This window comes from Anser anser (assembly GCF_964211835.1).
Source record: "Anser anser genome assembly, chromosome: 3".
NCBI lineage: Eukaryota > Metazoa > Chordata > Aves > Anseriformes > Anatidae > Anser > Anser anser.
Window position 1 is genome coordinate 95466996 of NC_139722.1, and position 27036 is coordinate 95494031.

Consider the following 27036-nt stretch of genomic DNA (forward strand, 5'->3'; position numbering starts at 1 on the left):
GCATAAAGCTAAAGAAGGAACATACTAGCTTCTTATTACCAAAATGTCTTGTTGTTCCATTCTTGGGCATGTCTTTTTTTTTTTTTAAATTCCCTGAAGTACTATAAGTGACTGAACACATGGAATTATATATTACCGTATCAAATTTTCCTTGACATTCACAATCTCAAGCAATGACATTGTAAAATAAGGAACTGAGAACAGCTTTGAAAAAGAATCATTCTGGCTTTAACACTGTTGGACTGGCCAACAATGAGAATGGTTGAATGTTTTGTTTAACGCTTGTTCATCCTGGATCATTGAGGCTACATGACATGTGCAAGGGGGCTAGTTCTTATTCTCACAATTAAAAGGATACCTGAGAGCAGGAGTACTTCAGGGAAAGCAACCATTAGAATCAGTAAAAGAGATTTGATTTATGTGAACTATTGTCTTATATATTTTGTTTCCAAATTAAATGTATAGGAATTTTGTGACAAGGGCTTTAGATTCAGGCTTACTATGCATTTAAATACAGTAATCAGTTCACTGCCCTCAAAATGTCTTCTGAATTGATGCTGGTGTTCAGCAGGTCTGTACAGTCTAGTCAGTGGTTAAACCTAGCTTTACGAAATTCATCATGTTAAGTGTGAAGGTATTACCAATTTAAAGGTCTTTAGGAAGTTCCCTAATTCTTCTTCAGAGAATAAAGTTATTTTTCACCTCTGTGAGACCTATGTGAGTAATCTCTACTCTGAATCCTCATGCAAATGAATGCTAACTAGTAGGAATACTTCTGTAATTGCAGGTTGACATAATAAATATGGGTGAGAAATTTCTAAAGCTGTTTGCATTCAGGTTCACAGGCCTGTAGTTTCACATTTTTCTTGTGCACTCTGGCAGCATTTGCTATCTGAGTCTTCTGAGTCTTCATCAGCTAATGACAGAATCAGTTGAAGCAGTATGACAGACCTGTGACTATATACTGTACCTAATGGAGCTAACTCATGAGACCTAACTCATCACGGACCTAAACCCAACAGGAGGCTCAGTCGTCTATGGCATCTCAGTGCCATGTGTTTGAGGAGGAGGAGGGTGTGCTGTGGATGAATAAGGTGATCTTTGGAAAGGTGGTGTTCCAGCAGGCCACATGCTCCGCTGTAGGACATTGGGAAAACGTTTGGTTGGGAGACAGTCTTAAACAATGCAAATCAGTGTATGCAAGGCAACTTTGTATGTTATCAGTTGGTCATCTGCTTCCAGTAAGAAATGAGAAAGTGGAGCTACATGCAGAGTCTCCTAGTCCCTTTATCATTCTTCTGAGTTGGCCTTTCATGTTGTATGTGTAGAAATACGTAACCTTAATGTGTAACTTGCATAGTCTCAACTTTCCTTCAGTTTCTACTGGTGAAGGAAGAACTGTGTTATGGGCAGATTCTGGAGAAGGTAAAAACAAAACAACCAAACCACTGACGAAAAACAAGTGAAGGACTTTGTGTTGCAGGGCTGAGAAGTAAATGCAGACACCCAGCTGCAGCGGCAGCCTGGGCATGCTGGATGCATGACCAGTGCTTTCCAGTATTGTTTCAACATTAAAGCCACTGGCACTGTTGAACAGACAGTGGGTAGAGTACATCCAGCATTCCTTTTGATTTGTTCAACCTTCTTCCTTTGGATTATCTAAAGTTAATTGCTCTTTGGATTCAACTACAAAAGCTCAAATTGTAAATCAGTCCTAGCTATGCGTGTAAAATAAACCAAATGTCCTGCTGCCACAGAGCAGCACGGCGGCACTGGCACTTGCTGTGGGATGTTTGGTCTATTACCGGGCTGGAGCAGGACAGGGAGTACATGGGGATGTATTGGAATATATCTGAAGAGTAATGGTTTATAAAGACTTGCAATAAATAATAAATGCCCAAAGTGATATTCTTTTTAATTAATGTTTTAATGGTTTCTTTTCCCCAGTAGGGGACTCTCAGACTTCTTAATATAGGCACAGAATGAACTCTTTGTGCTGTGGCTGTCTCTCTCCATCACTTTTTGTTTTCTTCTCGCCTGTCCCTTATTGCTGGCTGCCACTGCCTCACTCTGCTTCCAGCTGTGAGGGCAAAGTTTACAGTGTCTCCAAAACCTGCTGTTTGTTTTCTTTGGTTGGAGTAAAGCTCCATGAAGCACAAAGTAAAGTGTGTCTGTACCCTGCCCTCTGGAATGCCCCAGGCAGCAGGGAGAGCATTCCTGCAACTCAGCCCTGCACCAAGCATGAACCGGGAACAGAAGGGCCAAGGCTGTGTCTGCAGTAAGACACTGCTACAGGTTATCTCAGTAACATGACGAAGATCAGCTGGATAACTTTTTAAACTATTATTAAAGGCACACTTCAGACATATTTGCAGGGAAGCAATGTATCTGCAGGTCATCCATGGTCTGGACTCTCTCTGTAGCTCATCTTAGTCTGTAGATTCTTTGCTAGATGCAGATTATTTTTTTTTCTAAAATTTCCAAGGACACCTTGCCTGATAGAAAATAACTTCATTTTCTGCATTGCTGATCATCCAAATTCCATAACATCACAAAATCTAAATAGGGGTTCTCTAGCAAAGTGTTTTATGTTAAAGTTCAGTCCTGCTGGGAGATTACGCCTCGCCACCTTAAGACAGTTAAGAACTGTATTTTTAACTGGAGTTAGAATATTTCCTAAAGGAACCTACAGTCTGGGATGGAGTCCAGATGTACATTTGAGATGGCTAAAATGGAAAGTCCTGATTTTTATTAGGCATGCCATTCAGAGTGCAAAATGAAGTGTGAGCAAAGAAAGCATGTTGGCATGGTAACAGCAAGTATAATTTAATGCAACAGGTTTCGATTCTGACCTGAGAAAGGAACTATTTGTTCTGAGAGTCAGCCTGTAGCCCATAAAATTTTTAAAGACAGCAACGCATCCTCACTAAAGGCCAGCAATGGAAGAAAAGGATAAGTCAGAGCTCTTTGGCCAACAAAAGAATCTAATTATTCTAATGGTTGTTGTTCTGGCATAGATGTGCAAAAAGGAATTGCTTCAATAACACATCTATTGCTTACGTGATAACCACCTGCAAAAAAACTCCTAAGCACAGGCACTCTCTATTATTTTTAATAAGATATGTGATGTTTGTAAAACTGTAAAATATAATGAGGCTAATTACTTCACAGAAAAATGCATACAGTATCAATGAACAAGACTAAAAATTAGGGTTCAGAAATTCCTGTCTCCCAAATCTATGAATAATCCACTAAATCGAACTGGAGCTCAGGAATATATCCCTATGCGTCTGCAACCTACTACAGCTATCCAACTGAAAAGACTGAGAGAAGAAATGAGCATGGGAAAGAACGCGGTTTTCTAGATTAATTTATTAAGGCTTGAACTAATGGCAGATAGCTTAAACTGCACATGTGACACCAGGTATTTGGATTTGAAAGACGTGTCCATTTTCCTTTCAAGATTAGCTGCTCTGGATTCCTGAGAGAGGAGCTGGCTGCACAAGCCACGTTTGAAACATTTGACTCTTTTATTCCATCAGCTGCCACCTCATCTGTCTCTATGGGAAGAAGCAAATTTACAGGAGCTAAAGGAGGAATGAACCACTTTACATTTTTTTTACTTATACAAATAAGAAACACCACAAATATTAAGAATAACTTTGATCTTGCAGGATTGGCAATTCACCCTCTGGACTAAAGATGCTTGACGAAGGTTGGCTAAGGGTAAGGTATAATTATCCAGAGGGAACTAAACAGATTCTTGATGTGACTCAGGGACTCACAATGGAGAGGACTCGGGTCATCCCACTGGAAGGCAGGCAAAGCATACAATGTCCATCTGTGTGCACATCATGTCCTGAGAGGATCCTTGTATTGTTTTCACCTCATTGTTTGCAGGTGTCTTCACAGAACAGCAGGCAAAGGGATTTGTGCTGATGACCTGCATACGCACTGAAGGCAAAAAAATCTTCCACTGTGAAGATGCCTGTGAAGTAGAACTCTAGTCTTCTGGTACACCATGCCACACTCTCACTCTAGACATATTTTAATAGCGGAAAGTATATGTGGAAGCTGAGGTATAGCCTTCCTCATCGCAATTTTTGTTGTTCAAAACTTTTATGACTCGGTTCCACAGCTCTTTCTACAGTGGAAAAAGAAGTTATTATAAAACTTCCTAAGACTTGAATTTCATGTGTTTCTGTCATTGTATTTGGAATATGCAACCTGATTAATATAGGCCTAACTTGGGCTATTTTAACAGTCTCTTTGTCTATTTAATATTTTCTTTCATTTAAAAAGAAAGATGCTTATACTATTTTCACTGTGGCTGAAAGTGTTCCACAGATTTGCATTTAAAATGCATGTTATTTGGTTCATTGACAGTAAGGAGAACAAAAGGAGGGGTGCAAGCACTGAATTTCTGTCTTTTGATGCAGCATGGGTCCAGTACGTATTAAGACCTGAAGTCCTCTGTAGCCTTCTTTTATATGGTCCTATGGTCCTTCCTTTTCTGCTCTTGGTGAACCTGTTGAAATGTTCACAAGTTAATGATTTATTTATTTTTTTTTTTTCCAGAAGCACGCATATGTGAAATTTTGCTGTTTAATAATGTCACCTGGAGGGTGTCTCATTGCTTGCTGAAATCAGTGGAAAGCGTGTCATTGGTAAGTCTCTTGGAAATTTCTTTGTCGTTCTGACATTATTCTGACTGCTGCATTATTTCTTGTTAAATGTATTTGGAATATAGCAGGAAGCAGTGGTATCTGCTTATACTGGGATAAATTCCTCTAAGCGCATGCACTGTGCGTGCTGCCTACTTAAAATACATTGGGTAAATACTATGTTTGGCTTCATCACAGTGGGATGAAGCACGGGAATGCTGTGGCTTAACAATTCACGATGAAAATACTAAAAAGATAATATTCTTTTCCTTCTATTTAAAGTATGCCATATAGTACTTCCTTTGGAGGAACAGAGTAGTAATTATCATCATACCACCATTTCCTCAGAGCGACTAGATTAACAACAGGTTATGGGGGTCCTGAGCTGGGGAAATTAAGCCTTGTTACCATTTATAGTTTCTCTCTGTTTCCTATAATATGCTTTCCCATTAGCTGAAAGTGCCATTTCAGGAAATTGCCTTCAAGTGTATGGTTTGGTGTTGAGAGGGAAGAAAGTTGTTGCCCTATTCCACTGTAACTGTAGGCAGGTACTTAAGAAGAAGCAGATGTTTTTCTTTTATATGTCAATTCTTTTTCATTTATCATTCATTAGAATGGCATCTTCAGGAAGTTCATGCAGGCCACTGCATCTCATCCTTTTACAGGTAATCTTAAATGAGGTAATAGAAAGAGGGAAGAGACTGCAATAAATTGCCTGGTTACAATCTTCTAGTGGTGCTAGTTACTAAATTTTATTACAGACTGGAATATAAGCCTTATTAATTAATCGTGGTTAAGTGGAAAGGTATTTGCCTGTTATCCTCATGACTAGTAATAATCCTAAGATTATTTTCCTTTTGTGCCATTACTTTTCCTGACAGGATAACTCCTTCTGCTCTGGAATAGAAGAGGTGAAAAACCTGAAGGCCATGTATAATTTGGACATCCCTTAAAGACCTCAGTGTTTTTGATCTGTGGTTTGGGAGCTTTACTTGTTCCTGTTCCATGTTTATTGAATTTTGAAATACATATATGTCCCACAGGTGGACATGTTTGGTCTCAGACTCTAACCTCAATATATTTTCTCTTACTCTTTATTTTTTACTTTTTTTTTTCTTTTTTTCTTCTGCGGATTTGGGAATAAATGATTATATTTTTACGTTAAGTACTTTTAATCCAGAATGAATGATATTACTGGGTGAAAGAAATCTGGCAGTTGAAACTCTGGGTAAATATACAAAGAGATTACCCCATAAATATCTAATTCTTTGCAGAGACATCATAAAATAACACTAGAAGTAAAAGGCCAGCAAAGGTCTCATATGCTAAGTATGAAAAGCAGGATAACTTTTTTCACTTGAACTATTTGATATAAATCTGGAATAACTCAATTTAAAACTAGATTATCTGAGAACAAATTTATTCCTAAACATCTTGTGAAATTCTACTTTCCGTCTTTTTTTTAACATACCTTCAAAAGTGAAGATGTTCTTTCACTGATAAGTTTTGCACAGTGTACCGTGAACCTGAAAGTTTAGTAATGTTACTGATCAAATAAAATTAATACCAAGAAAAAGCTATCTACAAATTGATTTTTATTCTCATGTGACTTGTTATGAACAGTTCATTTTTTACTCTTTTGTCCCGCCTCTTAACGCAGAGCAAGCCCACACCATGGCATAGAGTTACTGTAGTGGCTGTTGTTAGGATTAGTGGTTTTTGTCTTAGTTTTTATATGGGCAGTTGAAATAAGGATTGGTTGTTTTGTAATGTGCCTTTTTTTTTTTTTCATAAAGTCTAATAATTCAACTTTATTTTCAAGGGTAGTTCTGTTGGATTCTTACAGCTGAGTGCCTCCTGGTCTTCCACATGACTGAACTTCAGATGAAAAACAGTTCATATATCTTAGTAAAAAATCTGGTCAGGGATGTTGTGCCACATCATTTTTAACTGGATTGAAATTTGACATATGTGTATTTAGATGGCATATCTCATCTGACTGGTGCACAAAACTTGTATTCCTCCAAAGAGACCATGTATCTGCTGCGCCCTTTCCGTCTCCTTTATATACATCTACAGATAGTGCTGGCTATTCAAAAGATATCAATATGAAAATGTTTACAACAGATTTTTTATAACCAGAACAGGGCATGACTGGAGCAAATCAAGAATGCTTCAAAGCCTGGGCGCCAAAGCCTGCCTCCTTGACAAGAGCAGGTGGTTGAAGAGTCAACAATATGACATAAGTGCTTTGAGTATGATCTGAATGGGCATAATTGATTCACTACCACATGATATCCATATACTTTGTGGGGGCGTTTATTTCAGTGGATGCTGTGTTGAGACATAAATCAGCACAGGGAGATGTTTCTACTAGTACTGATCAATGAGATACACTGTTTGTGTGCAAGATGCATGGTTCTGTACTCACTCCAGACCTCTTACAGATGCTGCACTCTTTAACAGAGAATATTTGAGGAATATGTTTTGATAAAAAATAATTTAAAATATTTATTTATTTATTTTCCATAAAATTAATTTGTACCTCAGCGATCCTGATTTTCAGTTGCATACTATATGACAAAATCACTGCAATGTCTCAGAAAAATTGTGCAATGAATAGCCTAATATTCCTAGGCAGCTGGAAAACAGAATGCAGAGAGGGAATAACAAATAATTTTTCAGGAGCAAATTATGACAAAGCAAACTAACTTCTAGCTAAGACAAGGCAACAAGTTCACAAATACAAGGGACAGAGTAAATTTCCTGCTCCTACATTACTTATATTTGGCACTATCTTGAATGACATTCTCGTAGGAAAGCTAAAGAAACAGTCTTGTTCAGTCTTCAGAGTAAATGCAAGGCTGAATGAAAAATGAAAGTCAGAGAATAGTTACCTAATATTATTGTTTAATTGGAATGTATTGAGAAGTTTCTACAGGGAGTTGTTCTTGATTAAAAATTTTCAAATATTCTCATGAATGATCTGGATGAGGGAATAATATTATACACAGTAAATTTGCATATGACAAGAGATGAGGGATTCTGAACATGTGGAAAGCAGAATTAGAATCCCAAATGGTCTTGACAAATTGAAGAGATCATCCGAAAAAAATAGGATTAAATTCAATAGCGAAAAATGCAAAGTGTTAGGCAGAAATAATCAATTGCACAAATACAGAATAGAGTAACACAATAGACAGCAGTTCTCTCTGGAAAAGATCTGGAAATGAAAGTAGATTAAATTAAAAATCAGTTGATGAATTGTTAAAAAGCTAAGTGACCAACTAATATGAATATGAAAAACAGATCATGGCCTGCAGAAATAATCTTCTAGTGCTTTAGACAGGTAAGGACTCATCTTGGAGCACTGTAGCCAATGAGAATTTGCCAAAACTGGAGTTATTAAGCCCTCAAAAAGAAGACAGAAGGGTCAGGGCAACAATTAAGATGTAAAAAAGCCACACTAAAAAAACACTCTTGTAAAGAGGGAGCAATATGTCCTTTGTGTTCATGGCAGACATAATAAGAAATAACAAGCTAAATTACACCAGGGGAGAGTCAGAGTAGTTATTAGGAAAACCTTTCTAAATGTAAACACAGTGAAGTCTGAGGAGGCAGTGAAGTCGCCATCATTAAGAACATACATCTGTCACAAGGGACAGGAATATTGATTCTGCCTTGAAGACAAACCAGATGACCTTTTCAAGTTCCTTCCCGCTCTACTGTCTATAATTTTATATCAAGACAGGAATAGGTTTTGCAACTCCTGCTTATCTCGAATAGCGCCTAATTCCATGTGGAGAGTTACTGAGTTACAAGAAAAATTCTTAGTCAGCAAGAGCAATACTAACCTGCATACAGGAACTAGATTTGGTGAAATTATTGTTTAACATTATTACTGTGTGAGTTCTTTTGCTAAACTTATATTGACTTGTACCTGGCAATATTTTAGAGTATAAGATCAGTATTTCAGGTTAGCACAAGTATAATAAAAGAAACTAATTCCTGAAGTTAGTTGATCTACTTAGGGAATAAGGGTGAATATTCAGTCAAATCAATTCTTGCTCAGTGGCTTGTGGGAAGTTTTGTGAAGAGAAAGGTGAATGACTCATGCCACCTTTCTATATAATCCTGCTGTTTCTGGCTGCATTAGTCTCAGAAGCTCTTAGCTGCAGGAGACCTTTGCGGAATAGCACGTACTTTGATGTTGTCCACTGTGGCCGTGACCTGAACCTTAAAATCCTTCCCAGAAGAGTGGGAGAAATGAGCTGCACAGAGCCAGTGCCAATGACTTTTTACCACCTGGGCTTTGTCTTATTCCCTCGGGGCATCTTTTGTGCAATGCGAATGGGGTGACCAAGGGGCTAAGGAACAAACTGTATAAATTTGATTCCTGTGACTATCCAGAGCTCTCTCTTGTGGTAGGGACTCAATGTTCTGAAGTGTTACTTGAGAACTGCTCCTGGTTTGTCATTTGTTTAGGCCAGAGATGAAATGCCTCAAGGAAGCAGTAGTACGTAAATATTTGCCTCATCCAAAAATATATGTATTTCTGAATATTTAGGGAAGCTTGTGAAACTCTTCATACCTCTCTGCTCCTTGAAGTCTGTGGTAACTCTTTTGTATGCTGCTTCCTTCCAGCTTCATGTGCCACATGGTACCAAATTACTGTAGCAGAGATTGGGAAACCTCTGTTTAGCAGGTCTGTTTTATGGCTATGCTAAAAATAGAGGTGAAATGTGCAACTCATTTCAAGAACAGTTTCTTCACTGAGATCACAGGATCACTTAAAGCTGTCCAAACACTTAGGATGAGTGTCCAGATAGTCTGGATTTTTTAATTTTTTTTTTCAAGAAGTTTGGAAGTGGGACAGCTTACTCACTGTAGATGAATCATATCTTCATGTCCAAGTTTGAAGTGGTTCACCACACCGTGGTCACAACTCCAAAAGCATCAGGTGATCAACAGACATCACTCCTGCCTGTAAGACTGTTTGATTTTTCCAGCTTTCTAGAATTTTCATAACTTACTGACCTCTCCCCCCAAACCCAAACAATTTAGGTTCAAGAACAAGCATTAGGAAACTGTTTACGAAATAATTAATGTACTGAATTCCCCAATAGACGAAGCTCTTCAAGCCAATGTTCTGGGGACTCAAGTGCAGAGATACTACCCTCCTCGTGGACTCCTAAAGCACTTTTCCATGTTTCTTTGCAAAGGTTTTATCTTTTGCAGTTTTAAATCTTTTTGTCTAGACAGCAATAAGTAACTGGCATACCTTTCTGTCAAGAAAGTGTGTGTGGTTAAGCCTTTCAGATAAATATAGCTGGATATTTAAATACAAAAATAAATGGTTAAAGCTCTACTTATTAGTAGCATCTGTCTCGTGCTTGATGTGTACTTCTCAGAAATATTCTAATACCTACAGAGGCTATATTTAAGCAACCTTGCTTCTGCTTTGGTGATCACATGTCATGCAATGTCTATATTGTTGATTTTGTTGCTAAGCCCCGCTGTGAATTCTAGTTTCCAGTGTTTCAGGTTACATGTTTAAACCTGGCCTTCCAACTGTTTCACACTATCCTGCATGTCCTCGTCTAACGAAGCTGATACTCTGGAGGCCCTCTCTTTCCACACTGGTCCACATTGGCATGAAAAATTGAGTGGAAGGAGGAGTTAGTATTACAGATTTTTTGTTTATGATAGTTGTTAATTTTCCACTTCGGAAATGTCACTAAGAGGAAGCCTTAGGAAGCACATATTCGGTGTATGTGGTCAGCAGATCGGCTTCTGACACCTTCCCCCATTACTGGAGAATTTCACGAGTTCTTAAGAAAAAAACAAACAGAAAATATGAACCCGGCAGGCATCAAAGCTGAGAAACTGAAGAGGACTAGGAGGAAAAGCTCTACTTTAAAACTCTTTTCTATAAGCCTTCGATCTGATGTTTTTCTTTAGGACAGATACAGAAAAATTCGATCTTATGCATGCTCCTTTGGAGGATTACATTTAGGCCCATTTGCGTTATTGGAAGAGAACTCTCTGTACACCTGTGAGGTTTCAAGTAACTTACAATATAAAGCAGCCAGTGACTTGCGTGGGACTTGGGCTATCCCAATTAAATTGTGTATGATGACATGTCAGCATGCAGTCAGCATGCCGGGGCTTCATTTCTGCAAGTAGAAATCCCTCGTGCAGTGTGTTATGGAAATTACTGTTCTGTGCCAAGAAACTTTATGTTACTTCATCAGATGCAACTCCGTTTCTCTGACTCTCTGAACATTTTCTGTACGTGGCTATGGGTAGTTTGTGTTTCATCAGTGAAATAACTCTAGGATCTGTGTAAATGTCCTGATGCATTGTACATTTTTTTGGCAGCGTGTTACTGCTCCTTTGATTAGAGCAGCCACTGTTGTTTGTTTTTATATTTAGAGCAGCGAAATGCAAACATTCTTACCATCAAGAAAGCTAGGCGGGGTAGTACTGAAGGTAGGTTGTTTTTATCTCTGTGCTGCCTGTGTGCTTGTTTGTGTGTGCCAATTTTGCCCTCTGGTCCAGAAGAAGTTGAAATTGTTCAGAATGCAATAAAAACTGTTTTCTGAAGACTTGTTTTTGGGGAAGAAGGAGAGAAAGAATCTACGCTGAATAAAACCATACGCTGAGGTTGACTTCACCTTAGCAAAGTAGCTTGGATTTTCATATCCCTATGCAGGTTCATTGATCTACATGCCAAAAGGAGCTGGTTGGTTTTGATTTACAGATTCTACATTGTTTAGAAGATTATAGTCTAATTCTGCTGCTGCTGTGGCTAGTCAGGGCATGAACTGCAGTCATAATGATAGGCACTCTGTTTCTGGATTTTAGCATGCCGGGCAAGGAAGTCACTTCAAAGTAAAGCTGAAACACGTGGAAGAAGGGGTTGTGGGGGAAAGAGCACAAGGAGAAGGAAATTAGATTGACCTTGGCTTATTAAAGAGTAGCATACACTGATGAATCAATGAATTTAGGCAACACTAAAAAGGATGGCATGGAGTGAAAATGATACTTGGCTTTTATTATTAGAGTTGGTGTGAAATGGCGAATATAAGAAGAAGATAACTGGAAAAAATGGATCCATTTAAATGGGAAAATGTTTTATTGTCAATGGTTGCTTATGTGTATTAGTATTGTGTTTCAGGGTCTGCTTTGAGATGAGAGGACAGGGAGGAGTTGCACTGCATTTCTCACTGTGCATGCATCTAATAAAAGATTCGCTGTCTTCAGTGGTTCACAGCTCCCACAGGGGTAGAATAAAGGGAGTTCCCACTTACAGGAGGGCAGGAGTTTGACTACTAGACTTTGAAAATGTCCTCAGAATGACTTGGTAAAACGTAGTTTATGAATGTGTAAAGCTGCTTGAGGCATTGTGGTTTCATTCAGATTTTTCTTTTTCTTTTTTTTTTTTTTCTCATTCTTTTTCTTTCTTCTTTTTTTTCCCCCTCTCTTTTCAAGGCTGGCCTGAGATTTTAAGAGACACTGTAGTTTAGACCTTAGTATTTTATTAACATCTGGCTCTTTCTAATCTGTTACCTTCATATCACGTCACATGCCATTACAACACAAATGAAGGACAAGAAGCCTTTGGTTGGGACTCTGGATATTTCTTTGTAATAAACAATTTATTTGCTACATTTTTGCCTTTTAGCAGGCAAATGTTCCTCTTTGCTTTGATATTTGAAATGATTTCCTTAATTATTTTTGGGACTAATTTTTGGGTTGTTGCTTGCTCAAGAGTAGTCTATTGTGTGGTCTAATGACAAAATTTGAGCAGATTAGTCTTGCTAGTACTTGCTTCTATCTAAAATAAAGAAGTGTCATTGTGAGGGCTCTGCTTCTGACAATATTTACAATTCTAAACTCAAAAGTCATTTTCTGTGCATTTTCTTCAATGGTCAATTAAGATTCTTTGTTCTGGGTTCAGTCAGTAAATTTACTCATTAGAGCATTTTTATGCAAGTGCTTTTTGATTGAGACATCTGTGGAAAAGAGACTGAAAAAGTAGTAGCTAAAGGAAAGGTTATCAAGTTAAACCAGACATTTAACTTTAAAAGATTTCAAATTGTGAAGCATTAAAGCTGTCTTAGGTGTAAAATAATTTAGATTGTGATTCACCCATTCATCTTCATCCTGCAAACAGTTCAGGCTGGGTACTACACAGAGATTTTAATTTAGGTGTGTACTTCTGCCCTTTTGGATCAGCCCAAGGTTATTTTGCTCACCTGGAGATCTACATCCTGTAATAGACTGAAGCCAAGTTTGTTTTATAACTTGAATATTAACGTGTATTGAGAAAGCCAGATTTCTTAGGGGAAGCTTGATTTAATCTGAAAGCCCAAACACTTCCAAATGGATACGTTTATGCCGTGGCTGCACACGTGCACATTCTTTGCCTCCTGGCAGTGAGGCACATGTGATGAAGCAAAGGTTTCTCTGACGTCGGCATGGTGGAGCCCCAGTCTTTTTCCTCTCCTTCTCTCCCCTACCCTTCAGTTTTGGATTCAGGGGTCAGAGAGGTTCAGTGCGGGTATTGAATTACAATGTTGTTACTATTTTGGAAAGGAAAATGCTGGCTGAAAATGTGAAACCTTTTTTTTTTTTTTTTTCTCTTTTTTTTCCCCTCCCCTTTTTGCACAGTAAGTATCCCCACAAGTAAAACATATGGATGTAACTATGGTACCAAATTAAATGCTATCAAAAGCACAGTAGCTAAAATTGTAGAGGTGTTTGAAAGACTGTTTAATCTTTTACCTGTTATATGTGATATAATAACATTGATATATGTGGAGCAGCCAGTTGGGATTTTATATATCAAACAGAGAGTCTGTGTATTTTGAAATTTAATCCTTGTGAAATATTTGACATCCTGAATGGGATAATTGACACAGGGACGCTAATTAGGGGGTTGTAATTCAGAAGGTTGTGATCATGTACTTTATACTGACATGTATATTGTCCCCCTGGTAACAGTGTTAATGGTGCCTAGACATGTGCATCAGGAGAAGAGAGCATACCCCTGGGAGCTTTGGAAATCAATCTTCTACATAATACCATTTTTATAATGCTCTAGAAGGAGCGGATTTACACATTTTTCCATTTATTAAGCTGATCATACATAAAATATCCTGGCTTTGGAATAATTTGACTCAGCTGGTGTTTTCATTCTTAAAAATTTGCAGTGAATAATATCTTCCCCTGAAACTGAGCTTTTCACCTAACATGCTTTGCAGTTCCCAGTGTTCACTTAAAATCTTAGGTAATCTATTATATTCAGCTGAACTGAGTCCTGTTTACCTTCTGCAGGGATTATTCCAGCAACTCCTGAAATGCAAAACCTTCTGTGGCAACAGAGAAAAGGCAGTCTTGTGACTACGGCTCTGACCTAAAGGACACGCTCTCTCCAAGTATGATTTCATTCAGGTAGTGAGACCAAGAGCTGCATTAAAAAACAGAAAGATTGGCCCTAGGCAGACAGGTGAGCTCATTTTTTTTTCTCTCTTTCCCTCCTGGCTTTATGATCACACTACATGCATAATCAGACTGTCTGCCTGCCCCAAACAGAGCATTCCTTTATGGCATTTCAACAAATCCTACAGCTCTTGGACTCCAATTCCTCATCTTTACCAGATTTTTCAAACTTTCTGCATGATAGTAAGGCTTAAGTTAGGGAAAAAAGCTCTCATTTGCTATATATTAAGCGAAGGCAGAGAATTATTAGTTAATACCGCTTAAGGTACAGTACAGTACCACTGTGGAAGACAGAGAAGTGAAGAATGGGCTAAAATCCAATTAAAATTGCTGGAGTCTAACAAAATTTAAAATCACCCAGGGGATATTGATCTAATTCTTGAAAAATGCAGAGAGGGATTTTTAATTTTTTCAAAATTAAACATTTTCTAGGTCTCCTTTTGTGCAACTGCTCCAGAAGCTGTCTCTTTTTGCAGTACAGCGTGTCCTCTGATGCTCGTGTTTGGACATAGCTTTAGCAATGACTCAGAGTTCCAGCTATTGTTTCACTAGCACCAGTTCCTGCCGGGCTGGGGGTTTCCCCTCTCTTCTCTTTCCCAAATTATCAGCCAGACCCAGCCCTCTTCAGTTCATAAAATCCAATAGGAGGCCCCATATTGGGCTAGGATGGCTACAATATGCTAATTATGCAATTCCAGTGTTGCAGCTACATTGCAGGAGAAATTATGGCTATTCATCATCATCTAGACCCAAAGGAGGCAACAGTGAGAGGAACAGTCACTGCAGTACAGTGCAGATAGTGGCACTTTGTCAAAGATTGCACTTTGGTACAAGTACCTCCTTTCATAATGGGTGCATCATGCAGTTCTGTGGAGCTTCGCCCCAGAAGAGTCACACTGTCCTTTCTGTAGTTTTCTGGCGGGGGAAAAAAAAAAAAAAAAAAGGAAAAGAAAAAAAAAAGAGGCAGATAGGCTTAAAATTATACTGGTGTACAAAGATCCATGCAAAGTCTGGGGAAGACTTTTTGCTATTTAAACTGCAATATGGTCGGACAGAGACAGTGTGTCTTGGGAACAAGACATCAGGTGGGCTGCTCTACTGCAACAACAAATTCAGACTGTGTGGGACCAGAAAGGGCTGAGGGTGTCAGCATTGTATGGCCTGAAGCACAGTTGGGTTAAAGGGAAAAATGGACACATGACATAAGGGCTACGCCAATGTTTTAAATGTGTCCAGGCCACCACAGCCACCCACCGGGGCTGGAGCCTCCTATTGTCTGGTGTAATGCTGAGAAGCTTTTCAAAAGATGCCTATCACCAAACTGAACTTCATCTTATGACAGCTCTCATCTGTGCAACACATATGCCACTGTGATGGGACTGCTAACACATACACTTCAACTCATCAAGGCTAATGAGAATAGCCACTGCACGTGTTCAGAAGTGTCCTTGACTTACGGCAATGCTGACATCTCATATGGTCACAATCTTCCTTCCATGTGGATATTTCCAGAAGATTTTTTGATTTTTTTTTAAACCCTTAATTTATGTCTCATATGAAAGGCAGAAGAAATTGTTTATTTGCCCTGTGTATTTACATTTCTCTGAACTAACAGTTATGCATATTCCTGTTATCTCTATGTTTTTTCCTCATCTCCATGTGCGGTTAGGTTATTTAATCATCTGCAAATATGGATTGCAATCTCTTTTGAGAAGAATCTACATGGCCTTTACCTACCCTGAAAATCACAGAGGCACTCTGAAGTACCATAAAATAATGATACTCATCTTAAAATACTCATATAACTGCATCTGTTTCATATGCCCTTAACCTTGCACCTCTGTGGCAGTATAAATTCAATTAATTTACTATTTGGAACTATCTTCAGAGATGGGCTAAGATGAGGAATGAGCAGGTTTCTTAGTCTGCCTGAAAAGTTGCTTGGTGTTTTGCTCCATTTGTGGTGTTTCATAAGACATACAAATTTCCAGTTTAAGGGCTTTTGCGGGCACTGGTGGTAAATTCTGACAGTAATAAATATGATTCTTCTGCTTGAATCTTAAACAATCCAAAGGCTTTTTTGATTTTTTTTGTGTGCTTACTGTGCTTGGACCCTCAATATAACATAGAACAACGGTTTATTAAAACAAGCTGCTGTATTAAATCTGTGCTTACTCAGCTGGAAGCTAGTTGACCATTTCTGCTGCTGCTCTCAAATTCCCAAGCTGCAGATGGATTTGGAGTAATGTAACATAACTTTCCCAAGAACCTGCAGTAGAATTTGACATGTTCTTTGCTACGTATCCTCACCTTCCAAATTAACCTGAAGATAAGTGGGAACTGTTTATTTGTTACTTTATTTTCTGCTCTGAGACAGTGTGCTTGTCTGTTACAGAAGTTTCTCCCTTATATTTTGAGTAAAGCCGAGTCCCTAATAAGCTGTTTAACACGGATGAGAGAATACTATACCTGCAAAAAAGTAAAAGGCACACCAGCATGCAACATGATGGGGGCGAAAAAAAAAAACACACCTTTTTTTCAATCTTAGTATTTTAGCAGAAAAAAAAAAACAAGCTGTGAGAAATGGCATGTATGCCTGAAATTTGGTTCAATGTCTTCCCCTCCTTCTCCAGGCATTTAGCATTCAGTTATGGGTACAGATTCACAGAAAACCTGAACAACAATAGCAGCGGTGTGGAAATCGACCCATGTACCCACACTTACTGAGTGGTTCCAGAACATGTGGGAAAGCCTATTGATGAAAAAGCTGATTCATACAATTCTCCCTTCCCCAAAAGTACAACAAACAAAACCACTCATGTACACAAGTATATTTGGAATCTGTCCACTCAATATGCCAGGTGCTAATAAACAATACTCTTGAGAATATTTTTATCAGGAAAACAAAATACAATAATCAGGAATAAAGGTCACAAAAAGCAAAGCTCATAACACTGTGCATGAGTAGATCTGTCTTTAACAGAGAGGACTGACAATTTTTTCCCTTTCTCCTCATTAGTCCTGGGAGACAGACTAAAATGGTAATGGATGTGCAGCTTGTTGAACTGCTAGATCTGATCTACTATGCAGACTGACGCCAATAGTTCAAATCTGGTCTGACCAGGTGTGCACCTGGAGATGCCTATGCAGCTTGCCTCATGTCCTGTAGCATACGTGCTCTGTAAGAAAGAGAAGAGCGTTGAAAATGAGGTTGGGATCCAGCACCAAGCACCCAAGCCAAAACTTTTTCATACCAACAGGTGGGTTCCTATTGTCCTCAAAGGATCTTAAATCAGAAAACGTGGGGAAAATGCCTTGAAATAGGCATCTACGTTTCTGCTATTCTGTTTTTGGAAAGAAGGAAACTGCATTCACGGAGAGAAGTTGTGATTCAGTATACCTATGATATTTTGAGAAGCAGCATGGGAAAGTAACTTCTGTCAATGCCTCCAATTTGTGTAAAACAAAACAGGTTACCCGCATGACAAAGTGTACTTGTGCTTAACTAAAGTATCTTAGATTCCTAAATTAGGACTTTGAGTTTCTGGAAGGTTCAAGGAAGAGGGAGTTTCACATCAGTTTAAGAGCCAATGTTTTTCTCTTCACAAGGAGGAAACCTTCAGTTAGGTCTGTAATATTAGGCAGTGTGGGCTTATTCGCCTCTGCCCATTTCTGGTGCCAGCTCCACAGATTCAGTTCTCCATGCTTTTTCAGAGGATTTTGAGTAGGTTTTCAAGAAACTGTTTAGCAAAGTGATCTTGATATTATCTCAGCTGGTTTGCAGTAGTGTTTTTCCTCACCTACCTGCCCGATCAGAATATGAGGCAGTGGGTTGGAGGGCAGCCTCCCAGCTCCTTCAGCACAGACATTTTCTTCCATCCGTAGCAGCATGCTGCCAGAGAGCTTGCTTCCCAAGGACAATGTTATCTTTTCATTTCTGTCTCATTTTAATCTCATGTGAATTTGAAAGAGAGCAAGAGAAAGCCTTGATTGAAGGTTAGCATTACTATTTAGGACAGACTGAAACCATTTCAAAGACAGCCAAAACTTACAGATGAAAATTTACAAATAATGTAGAGGCTGCCGGGATAAGCAAGGGAAGGAGATCATCTTGCTCTACATATGCCTATGTGACACAGTACTGTGTTAGAAAGAGGTGAACTAACTTGCTGAGTGTTGAGGTTAACTTTGCTTAACTCTGACAAAAGTGACACTGGGTCTTTAGCTTCATGTTCTCCATAGGTAAAAGGAGCAGGTGACAGAACCAGCTCAACAAAGCAGTATTTCTCCCAACCCAAAACTGCATGAATTGGAAATAAATACATAAAAAAGCAGAAACTGTAGAAAAAGACTGCAGATAGCAGTGTGTCCATGGAAATATTAGCACAAGTTTGCTCTTCTCTGTGCTTGAACATTGATCATCAAGCCGCTTTCTTTAATCGGTAATGGTGATGTTGATGAGGTGATCGTCACCTTTTTTAATGTCTTCCCTTCTTTAATGAGATAAACTCTTAGTGCTGTTGCAAGTTTTGAAAGGTGTCAGTAACAGCAACATTAAGAATGATGGAAGCTAGCACCATTGTATGGTTTTAGTAATGTGGGGAGCAGATGTAAATTTCAATTTCCTAGAAATTATTTTAGGCACCTTTGTTATTATTTATTATTATTTTTTATTATTATTATTATTTATTTTTATTATTATTTATTTTTATTGTTGTTATAAAAAACAGTGGAACTGTTAGAATCAAATGAGATAAAAACAGAGCTATGGGTGCCATGGTTTGGTCTGGATTACAGAAGGAAGTTAAAGAATGCGGCTTCAACTCCAGGGTCTAACAATCTGTGAAAGAACAAGATGTGAAAGATATGCACAAACAACACATGTGACAAATTCCTCTGAGAAAGTTATTACTCTCTCTTTTCTATTTCATTTGGAATGAAAAGAGAGTCAAACAGCCTATTCTGTTGTGTTCACATTTGCTAACTGTTTACACTTTCTGGTTAATTACTTTCTATAGTTTAATGGAAAGAAAACCTCAAATACCTTGTCTTAAATGCTTACATTTGCCATACCAAAGAACTCACAAAGTTCATGCTCAATTGTACCTTTCAATGCAAATAAGATCTGTTGGAGATTTGAAGGAATAAGAGCAAACACCTAAATAGCCTCTAAAATGCTGCTCATGTTGAGACAATGTCAGATAGGAAATGAAAGTTTAGCAGTTCAAATAGGGAATATTTCTTCAGCTTCTGGGGCAAAACAAAGTTGCTCAGGGACTGTGGCATTTTGCCAGAGCAGGGAGCCTCCAGGAACTGAGACAGAACAGTACTGGTGACCCTTCGCTGCCTTAGACCAGCTGTTGGAGAGAAGGGAAGCACTGGTGTGTGCACTGCTACGTGAAAGAAAAGAAACCAGAGTACATGGATATTGTCACATCAGCATTAGTCTGGGAATGTGTATCTTGGTGGGAATGTAATGTTTTCAGGGTTGTTTTTTTTTTTCCCCATTTATTTTTTAAAGAGGTACATCTACAATGATACATTTTTTTTTCCTAAAATACTACCTATATTTGTGCAGTAGTATACTGCACAGTATATATAAGACACTGTGCCATTCTTATGTGGTCACAAACAGAAGGACTATTGCAGTGGATGGGATCTATCCTTCAAACTTACTTGGGAAGCTTGAAGTTATGCTCTGGGGAGTTGGTTTCTCCCTGTGTACTCTAACTAATGGAGAACTCAGGCTAGGGAAGACTCACAAATGGCAGCTGCAGTGTTTTGGGGATCCTAACACTATCCAGCCAGGCATTGTGACTTCTCACTCCTCACTGGATCTGCTCTGGGAGCATTTCTGCTGTAACATAAAGAGATCCGACCTGAGTGATAGGGACCAAGCACGTAGTAATTCAGCTGACTAATTATTAGATACCTGCTCTCTGTGCTGGCTGAGATAGAGGAAAAGTATCTGGGATGACCCTGCCCATGCTACACACAGTCTGTGGGCTGCAGCAAGCCTACGAAGCAATGTGTTGGATTGCTGGGCAGCCCAGAGTTGTCCTGGGATATTTGGCCTGCTGCCTCCCTGGACATCACTCAATGTACTTTTGCCTCTGGATTGCTGGGCTGGCTGGCAAAAAAAAAAAAAAAAAAATCAGATGTAGCTAAGAGGAAGCGGAAGTTTAGGTCATGCACACTGTGATATTGTAGATAGGTTCACAGGGCACATGAGGATGGGGATATTTCAGTCAGAGAAGAAAAGGAAGAGCCAAATGTTCAGTGGAGGACACGTACTTATTTAAGTTGCACAGTGCTGACACACAGTGGAGGGCTCCATGGTACCCTTTTCAAAATTCACTCCAGTCCCTAGCAGGAAAAGAAAGCAGTATTTTGAGTACAGAGGAGGCACTCAGCAAGCCTAGAAGGAGCAGCAGCTGTTGAATCAGCTACAGAGAGGGCAAACCAGAAACACTGAAAGCCGAGCGCAAACAGATGAGAATGGAGCAAAGAAGCAGCAGGAGACAAAACAAAAGGATGCAGCCCAATGGGCTGTCTTGTCTACAGCTCTCTCCTAATCCAGAGTGACCTGGGGTGAATGCTAGAATGGGAAGTTTTCGTAAAACTTTGTTAGCCCTGAATCAGTATCTGATTCCTATGCCAATTGCCTTAATTTTCACTTATGCATCTAAAATTTAATAGCTTTGTATGCTGCTATATAATTATATTGTAGGAGGGAAAGGGGCAAATCCACTACAAATAATTAAGTGCTTCTTACCCTCATTGCCTGGATGAGAATTATAGAACATGGCCTTTCCTGAAACTCCTCTTTTCTCACCTACATGGGCATAATACTGCTAGCTTAAACACTTTTCCTCCTGTTTTGAAATAAATCACGTGGGTGGATACTCCTAATGTTCCTGTCCAAGTTGATAGTGCTATGTCCTACCCTGCAAGTCACAAGAATTTGCTGTATTCTTCAGAGATATGTATTTGCAATTAGTCATCCGTACAAGGGGACTGTTTAAGACAAGCCTTTCCCCCAAAGCAGTTAATTCTTCAAAATGAAAATAATCAGATAATGAGTTCATTTCCGATTTCACATTTAATGCCAAACATTTTTGGGTAAACAAGATATGCTGGCAGAGCTCTCCTCTCATTGTATGTTTTTTATTAACTGGGAAACAGACAGTTGATTCTTATCCTCTCTATCGGCTCAAATAAATTACACATATTTCAGAATGGGAGACTTGTGCAAACTGGCTGGCTGGTTTCAGTGTGGGAGCCCAGCAGCCAGGCTGTGTAAACTGCACTCAGGTCAGCTGCAGCAGGCCCTGTTAGCGAGAACCCAAAACCTCCAAAAACCCAGCTCAGGAATCTCTCACTCGATGGAAACTTTTACCACAGTAACTCATATTTCTCCAGTAAGAAAATAAAGTAGGGCAGCAGACAGCCCATCTCTGGCAACTTTATCAAATAAGACAAGCCCAATATCAGAGCTGCTGCATCATTTCTGTTGACAGCCCCTTGGTAGTGCGAGGGAGCACCTGAACAGCATGGGTGTTCCTGCACGGCTTCATGCTGTGCTTGAGCTGGCTTTGGCTTCAGCTGCTCGTGATGCACGGGGTAACAGGCTGCTGTTTTTTTGGGGAGGGGATTGTTTTAGAAGGCTTGTGTAGGGAGGTGAGACTATCACAAAGCATGGGATGAATAAGTGTTAAATACTGTCTTCCCTCCCTGGAGCTCATCATTGGACTTGCTGTACTTTTACAGACCTGCCAAGGAGAACAGAATCTGGGGCCCCTGAAGCTTTCAAAATTGATACTTATTCTCAGGCAGGAGAAAATGAGAAGATTTACTTGGAAGTGGTATTTATGGCATACGTTATGTCAAAAGCATTTAAAGAAGCTTAAAAAAGATGTTCCAAATTTTAGTAAGACAAAAGTATTCAAAATCATTTCTAATTTTGAATATTGTAGATTAAAATTCAGGCTGGTGTCTCATCTCTCTTGTACAAAGAATATTTCTCCTATCTGTGGGCAGCAAAAGCTGAAATGTCATGAAGAGAGCAGTCATTCATAAACAAGGCAAAGCTGCCTTCCCTGTTGACGCTTTATATTAGCTTAGCACTTAGGCTGATGGTGCTAGCTCCTGTCCAAAATGAGAATGTAAAAACAATCTCTGTGCTAAAGAGCTCACAGTCTAAACATAAAACTAAGAGTCAAGAGATGGAGACAGACAAGAGGAGGGAGTACAAACGCAGCGATAATCCATCAGCGCGCAGCCTCAGTGCAGCGGTAATCACACTGCCATTAAGGTTTTAAATGGCTGTTGCAGGAAAGGAGCATTTCAAGGTAGGATTTGAAAGGGAGTAATGTGGTTGTTTTTATCGAGCTTTGCCCATTAAAAAATTAGTGAGAGGCAGTGTTAGGAAGTCATAATTTGACCTCAAAAGTCTCAGATTCAGATGCTGAATAAAAAAGATAAGTAGAGTTTATTAAGATCATTTTTTTCTGATGTACAAAATAATTTCCATGACAGTGGAGGGTGTAACAGAGCTACATAGGTGCATCCAGAGAAAGACTGGCTCTGCAAACTCTCCACAAGTCCTGGCTCTGGCAGTTTCACTGTTCAGCTTCTTCAGACCCACTGAAAAGAAGTTGCCTGGACTTTTGCAGGGGTACGGAAGAGAGGGAGTCTGCTGTCCACAAAATAAAGCCAATGAACACTGTGATTTCTGGGAAAAACAATATTTGCAGCATGGGCTCCAGACAGTAGAAGCTGGGGTATTAGTAACGTGTGACTGGAGACAGTCTCAGCAGTGCAGCTTTTGCTGTCAAAAGAATAAAGGAATGTCTTGAGAGAACTGCTCCTTTTCCAACCCTCTACTTAGAGGGGAAAAAGTGCAAATATTTTTCTTTCTGCTGTCATTCTGAGGATGAAGCCACCATTTGGATTTTCCTAACCCGGTGTTTAACTTTCAGATGACAGAAATACAACAGTTCACAAGAACACGGTCTCAGCCCTCACACATATGCTAGTTAACACTTTGATGGCTGAATTAAATGCTAAATAAATCTAAGCTGTTTAAATAAGAATTTGGCAAATTACAATAATCCCCTGTCACTCCCCCCCATCCCCCCCCCAAAAAAAACAACACAAAAAACACAAAGATATGCATCTCTGCTGTTTCTTTTTTAAAGCCCTTCTCAGATTGTTTTCTTTTCTTTTTCTGTAAAAGCCTGATTTGTAAAGTTATTGTCTGGAGGTTGTATTTGCATAACAGCAAATAGAGTCAACCTACATTGTCCAGTTGAGGAAAAAATAACCTTCAGAGAAAAGGAAGGCAATTTGCCCTGTTATGAGTCATCAGGAGCAGAAGGAAGGAGACATTCTTGAGGAAAAGGTTGCTGGCATAAGTCTACTGCAGGGGAAAAGCAGCACTATTCTGCAGCCATGGTTTTACTAGGAGAACAGTTAATGGGTTGGATGTGTCCTCTGCTTTTCTGTTCCCAGGAGGCTGGTTCCTGGTAGATTGATAGGGGCAGTTGTTTGTTGCAGTGCTTTAAAGTTGCTTCAACCGTTTCAAGCCATGTGCCTGGTTATCTGTCTGGAGTTCCAGAAGTTTGAATTTAGTTAGATACCTACCTGTTTTCCATACAAGCACTGGTAGGCTCTGGGCCTGATATCTCCTTAATCAAAAGATTCCTTCTCTCTCCTCCTATGACATTTCTGGTTCACATTTGTTGTTTCAGAACTTTTTTTTTTTTTTTTTTAATTGTGTTTGTCTCCAACTTCCAGCAACGTTCATACTATGTAGTTTTTCAGGGGAAAAAGCTGTGGTGAAGGGACATTCAGAAAAGCATCCAGCTTCTCTGCAGGTTCCTTGGAGGAGGAACTCCACTGCAAGAAAATAAAACTGTTATACCTGAGTGGAGTGGTAGGTTTCTTATGGGTCTTCATGCTTCACTATCAGGTGTGCTAGCCCCTTCCATCTGTGAAAGTATATTTGATTTGAGCACCCCATTTCATCAGATAGGAAGTAACTGCGTGCAATAACCTTTCATTGACATCTACACCCTGGTTCCTCTGGAAAATGTGTAGTGAATCTGTAGATAATTTCTCAAATATGGAATTTCCCTAAGGAATACCCGATTTAGACCAGTCCCCTGACCGCTCTGAGGTCTGTCACAGAGCAAATGTCTCCGTGCCCAGACTCAACCAAGAGGGCCGCCGTCTCCCAGAGAAATGGATCACGACCAGCACTACAGCCTCCAACTGAAACGTGTAACGCTGGTTTGTCCTTCAAATGTGAAGCCAATAAGGATTCTCTACCACAGTTTTTGAACATATTTCCAAGTATGGCAGGGTGCAGTGGCAGGCACATAATAGGACTTTTGGCATGTATTATACTGTGCTCAACAACTCCACTCTCTGATCCAAACATGCCCACCAAAAATAACTTCAGTGAACAGCTTTTATTTTAATTATTCCAGTGTGGGACTCATGAAGTTTTGCCAACAATCTGGTTTGTAAAGCTTTTTGTGTCTAAGCACAGAAACCCATAGTGTGTAGTTAATTCCCCACTGGGATCTTCCTGATCCAGTCACAGGTCTATTCTGCAACCTCATCTTTCTTTACCTTATCACTTGCTCTTAACACTGTTCACCCCATTGACTCCTTGAAACCTCATGCCTTCTTGGCTTCTGTGACTGCTCTTTCCTGGCTTTACCCCCTAATTTTCTGTTTTCTCTTTCAGCTCCAATTTTAGTGGTTGTTGGTGGATATTTGGTGGTTCCCTAGTAGTTCTGATCTCTGCAGGGCTCTCAGTGAGCTCTGTGTGGGGGTTCTCTTTCCCCCTTTATGCTCTCTGTCCAACTTAGCAGGGGTATAGTAAATGAACAGCTACAGTTTTTGCCAATGACTTGCAAATCTGCCTTTTCCTATCTGATCTGTTTCCTTTTGTCATTGAACCTTTCTGGTTTCTTCCCTAATTGTCTCCCTCTTTCCATCTCCTTCCCTTCCTCCCCATGTCATAAATCTTAAAACAAACATAAGAAAAAAGACGTCCGTGTGGTTTGGTGGTATGAGCTGCTCCATTCTGCAGAACTGACTAGGGTTGTTCTTCTCTCTCCTCTACATTCAACTATTTATTTAACCCTTCCTTTATCCAACTCTACTTTGTTTTGTGGGGAAGCACATGCAATCTGGGACATGGCAATGGTGCATGCAGTATTTAAGAGGTTCCTATTACATTGTGAATAACCTCAGATAGCCAATAAATTGCCCCTTTAAAAAGATTAGATATGAAAGAAAAAAAGAAAAAAAAGAGTTGCTATGATGTTCAATTTAGATTAGGTTCATTTCCAGAACATGCCAAATGAAACAGCTTTGGAAGGAAAGAGTGGGAATGTTCCAGAGCAGGATAACCTATAGCCTGATAGTTTTTAGCGCAGGTGTGAATAATACAGATCCCTTCATGCCTAGAGGGAAGGGAGCCCAGAGCTTCTGCAGCAGGAGGGAGTGCCCCGGTTGTAGTCTTCTTGCGTAAAGCAGCCCAGCAGCAGCAGCACCCACTTCTCTCATTGTTTTGGTGGAGGACGGTAGAGATCTCTGACTTGAGATAGGCAATGAAATTCCAGAGAGGCTTAAGATAATTTCAATATCCTCAGCATTTCCTAATGGCTAATTTGGGCAGCTCCTGCTCAGCCCTCTGGGCTATCTGCATACTTCAGTGCTCAAGTTCTGGATCCCACCAGGCAGGCACACACCTAGGAGTCAGGAGCAGTAATTTTCAGTGCTGTGGGGCCTACATCCTGCTTGTGTCCAGACCAAAATATATATCTGTATTTCAGTAAATGCTTAGCTCTACCACCTCTTGGTCACCTTGATAAGTACTACTAATATTAACAGTTTGGATGACATGATGTTTATTTTCAGCATTTGTGTAACTTTCACATGCCACCTGTTACAACATCCATAACACAGTGCTTAAATTTGTGAAGCAAAACTAGGGGAATGCCTTTGGAACAGATAAATTCACGTTAGTGAAGTTGGACTTGATGATCTTCAAAAGTCTCTTCTGACAGAACTGTTCTGTTCTGTTCTGTTCTGTTCTATTCTATTCTATTCTATTCTCTCACAGTGTTGCTAGTAAAATAAAAAATCCTATAAATTGATAGGGTATTCCCCTGCCACATATACCCTATGCCCCTTTCCCAAAAGGCTTATAAGATGTATTGTTTTGTGAGAATCCCTTCTCACTCAAGAATTTTCAGACTACTGCTTATTAGCATGCTCAACCTGAAATGCAATAGCCAACACTGGTGCTTTCATTTTGTCTCACCTTTGGTCTGTACCCTGATTCTGCTACCTTAGTTTCTGTGCATGTGCAGTGTGGAGTATAAAGTGGGGGATTTTCAAAGGTCTGGAGGTCTTTCATTCTCGAATTTCTTTTGAAATTCTACTTTAGCATTTCCACGAGGCACCCAAATATTCTTGGCAATTTACAGATGTTCAGATGTTCTGAGAATAATAAAGCTAAAAACAGAGAGAACAAAAGAATAAAATGATAGATATAGTTAGAAGATCAGTGATTCAGGTATTCAAAATTTTATCTTAAAGGCTTGGATGGAAGGACACTTTTAATTACTTTTATTGAGTTGCTGTGACAGTGTAATAAATGTTTCTAGAAGCCAGATTTGAATCAGAGGAGGGTTTCACATGAAACTGAATGCTTTTTAGAGAGAGTTGCAAACACTGGACTTTGTTATCTAGTATAAATACTGGAAACAAAATGGTTCACTGATCATCAGTCGTTTTTCTCCCAAGTTACCGGTGCATTTGCCCATCTGTGATTAAAAATACA

General features: G+C 39.4%; 1 protein-coding gene across 11 annotated transcripts in view; it reads left to right on the forward strand.

The window, feature by feature from the left end:
- The window catches only part of LOC310896496 (uncharacterized protein), a 236864-nt gene that overhangs the window by 90792 nt on the left and 119036 nt on the right, over positions 1-27036 (forward strand). For 3 of the 11 annotated variants that reach the window (XR_014581540.1, XR_014581541.1, XR_014581547.1), the window contains 2 exons: positions 4579-4667; positions 5546-6240. Coding sequence is in view for 2 of the 11 variants with exons in the window: in XM_083828840.1 (XP_083684966.1) it covers positions 22493-22522 (30 nt within the window). In the remaining 9 variants the exon portion in view is untranslated. Of the gene's footprint in view, positions 1-3674; positions 3727-4578; positions 4668-5277; positions 5330-5545; positions 6241-14006; positions 14179-14603; positions 22523-27036 lie in introns of those variants that run through there. The other 8 variants (XR_014581550.1, XM_083828840.1, XR_014581542.1 and 5 more) reach the window with 7 other exon arrangements.